General features: G+C 37.9%; 1 protein-coding gene across 1 annotated transcript; it reads right to left on the bottom strand.

Moving 5' to 3' along the window:
* Window positions 1-419: 419 nt before the first annotated feature.
* On the bottom strand, window positions 420-1,472 carry LOC140862883 (uncharacterized). Its single transcript, XM_073265918.1, has one exon. It carries the CDS (start codon window positions 1,470-1,472, stop codon window positions 420-422), a length of 1,053 nt encoding a protein of 350 aa, XP_073122019.1.
* Window positions 1,473-1,740: the final 268 nt, after the last annotated feature.

The raw sequence follows: 1,740 nt of genomic DNA on the forward strand, positions 1-1,740 counted from the left end.
TAACCAGTTTACCAGTTTATGTGTTTCTATAGATGCGTACTAAGTTAGATGCTCTAGATGGTAGAGTGTGATGTGCTTGTGAAACCATATGTTGTTTGCCTTTTCCAGTATCCTTGAAGTTTCTATTGCTTTTGAACTGGACGTTGATTATGGTATTGACTTCTATTTCCTCTCATAGAGTTAGGTTGATATGCATTAGTCCGTTCACAACTTTTAGCAGTCTCTACCTTAGTTTCATGAGGATTGAAGCTGATACCAAATCTTTTTCTGTTCATCTGCTCTATTTGCTGCCAAGTCATCAGGATAGGTTTTTCATTTTCATTTTCCCTAACCGCTCGTACAAAGTTTATGTATTTTCCTTTGCATATGTTCAGTTTGGGTACAGTACTCGATTCACCAGTTTCCACCGTCTTACCATATCATAGACCAGTTTTGTCATGAAGAGGTCTTTGTGAATCATTCATTTCTGTCAACAGGCTCGAAGATTTATTCCATGATCTTAATAATTCATCCATGTTATGTTTTTTTGTTGTAAGATTCATGATGTCGATCTTGAGTTGTTCATTCTCAGTTCGGAGCACAACAATCTCTGTTTCAAGACAGTTTATCTCAACTGATTGTTCCCAAGAGGGTTTAGTTGAGGCATCTTGCAGATCCTTTTGCTTGGCTCTGACTTCATCGAATGCTAAGGACAGTTGATGATACTCATTTGCCATATCATGAAGAGCTTTGATCAGTTTCTCTCTGGTAAATTCCTCAGAGCTGAAATCAAATACCTGTTCACTAGTGGATGGAAGCTCACGATCATTTGCCATAAGACACTTGACCTCTTCTTCATCATCACTGGAATTGGAGGAGCAATTTGATCCCTCTGAATCACTATCTGTTTCTGCCCACTTGGTTTTGCTGTCCTTTGCAACCAATGATTCATGTTTCTCTCTTGAAGTGTGTCTGTCATCCCTTGAACTTTTTCTTTTGTCAAAGTTCTTTGATTTGGGACAGTCAGCAATAAAATGTCCTGTTTTTCCACAGTTGAAGCAACTTCTTGGTTCTTCGATTGCATCTTTCTTTTGGAAATTTCTTCTGTAGGATCCTTCTTGGTTTCTTCTGATGAATTTGCCAAACTTCTTCACAAACAAAGACATGGCATCACTGCTCAGTTGTTCTGCTGATTTTTTTGATTTAGCTGGTGACTCTATTTTTACTGCAGTCAAGGCCTTGGTCAATTTTGAGGTAGAATGATCTTCTTCTCGAGTTTGCAACTCGAATTCATAGGCCTTTAAATCTGCAAACAAGTCATGCAGCTCTAGTTTGTTCAAGTCCTTCAATTCTCTCATGGCCATTGTCTTCACATCCCATTCTTTGGGAAGGCCTTGAATTACCTTGAGAATAACTTCCCTGTTAGGATATGTTTTTCCCAATCCATTAAGCTCAATAACAATGCTACTTAATCTTTCATCAAATTCTTTCATTGATTCACCTGGTTTCATCCTGTTGTTGTCAAATTTTTTAGTGGCGACAGACAGTTTGTTTTCCTTCGTCTGTTCATTTCCTTCACAAAGTTGAATCAACTTCTCCCAAATTTCTTTCCCGATTTTTCATGTCTTGATTTTGCTAAAGGTGTTCTTGTCAAGACTTTTATACAAGATATCTTTAGCCACATTGTCAAGATTTGCCTTCTTTTTGTCTTCAGCAGTCCATTCGATTCTTGGTTTCTCAATATATTGTGGACCACCTCCA

Source organism: Henckelia pumila, chromosome 4 (genome assembly GCF_033568475.1).
Source record: "Henckelia pumila isolate YLH828 chromosome 4, ASM3356847v2, whole genome shotgun sequence".
NCBI lineage: Eukaryota > Viridiplantae > Streptophyta > Magnoliopsida > Lamiales > Gesneriaceae > Henckelia > Henckelia pumila.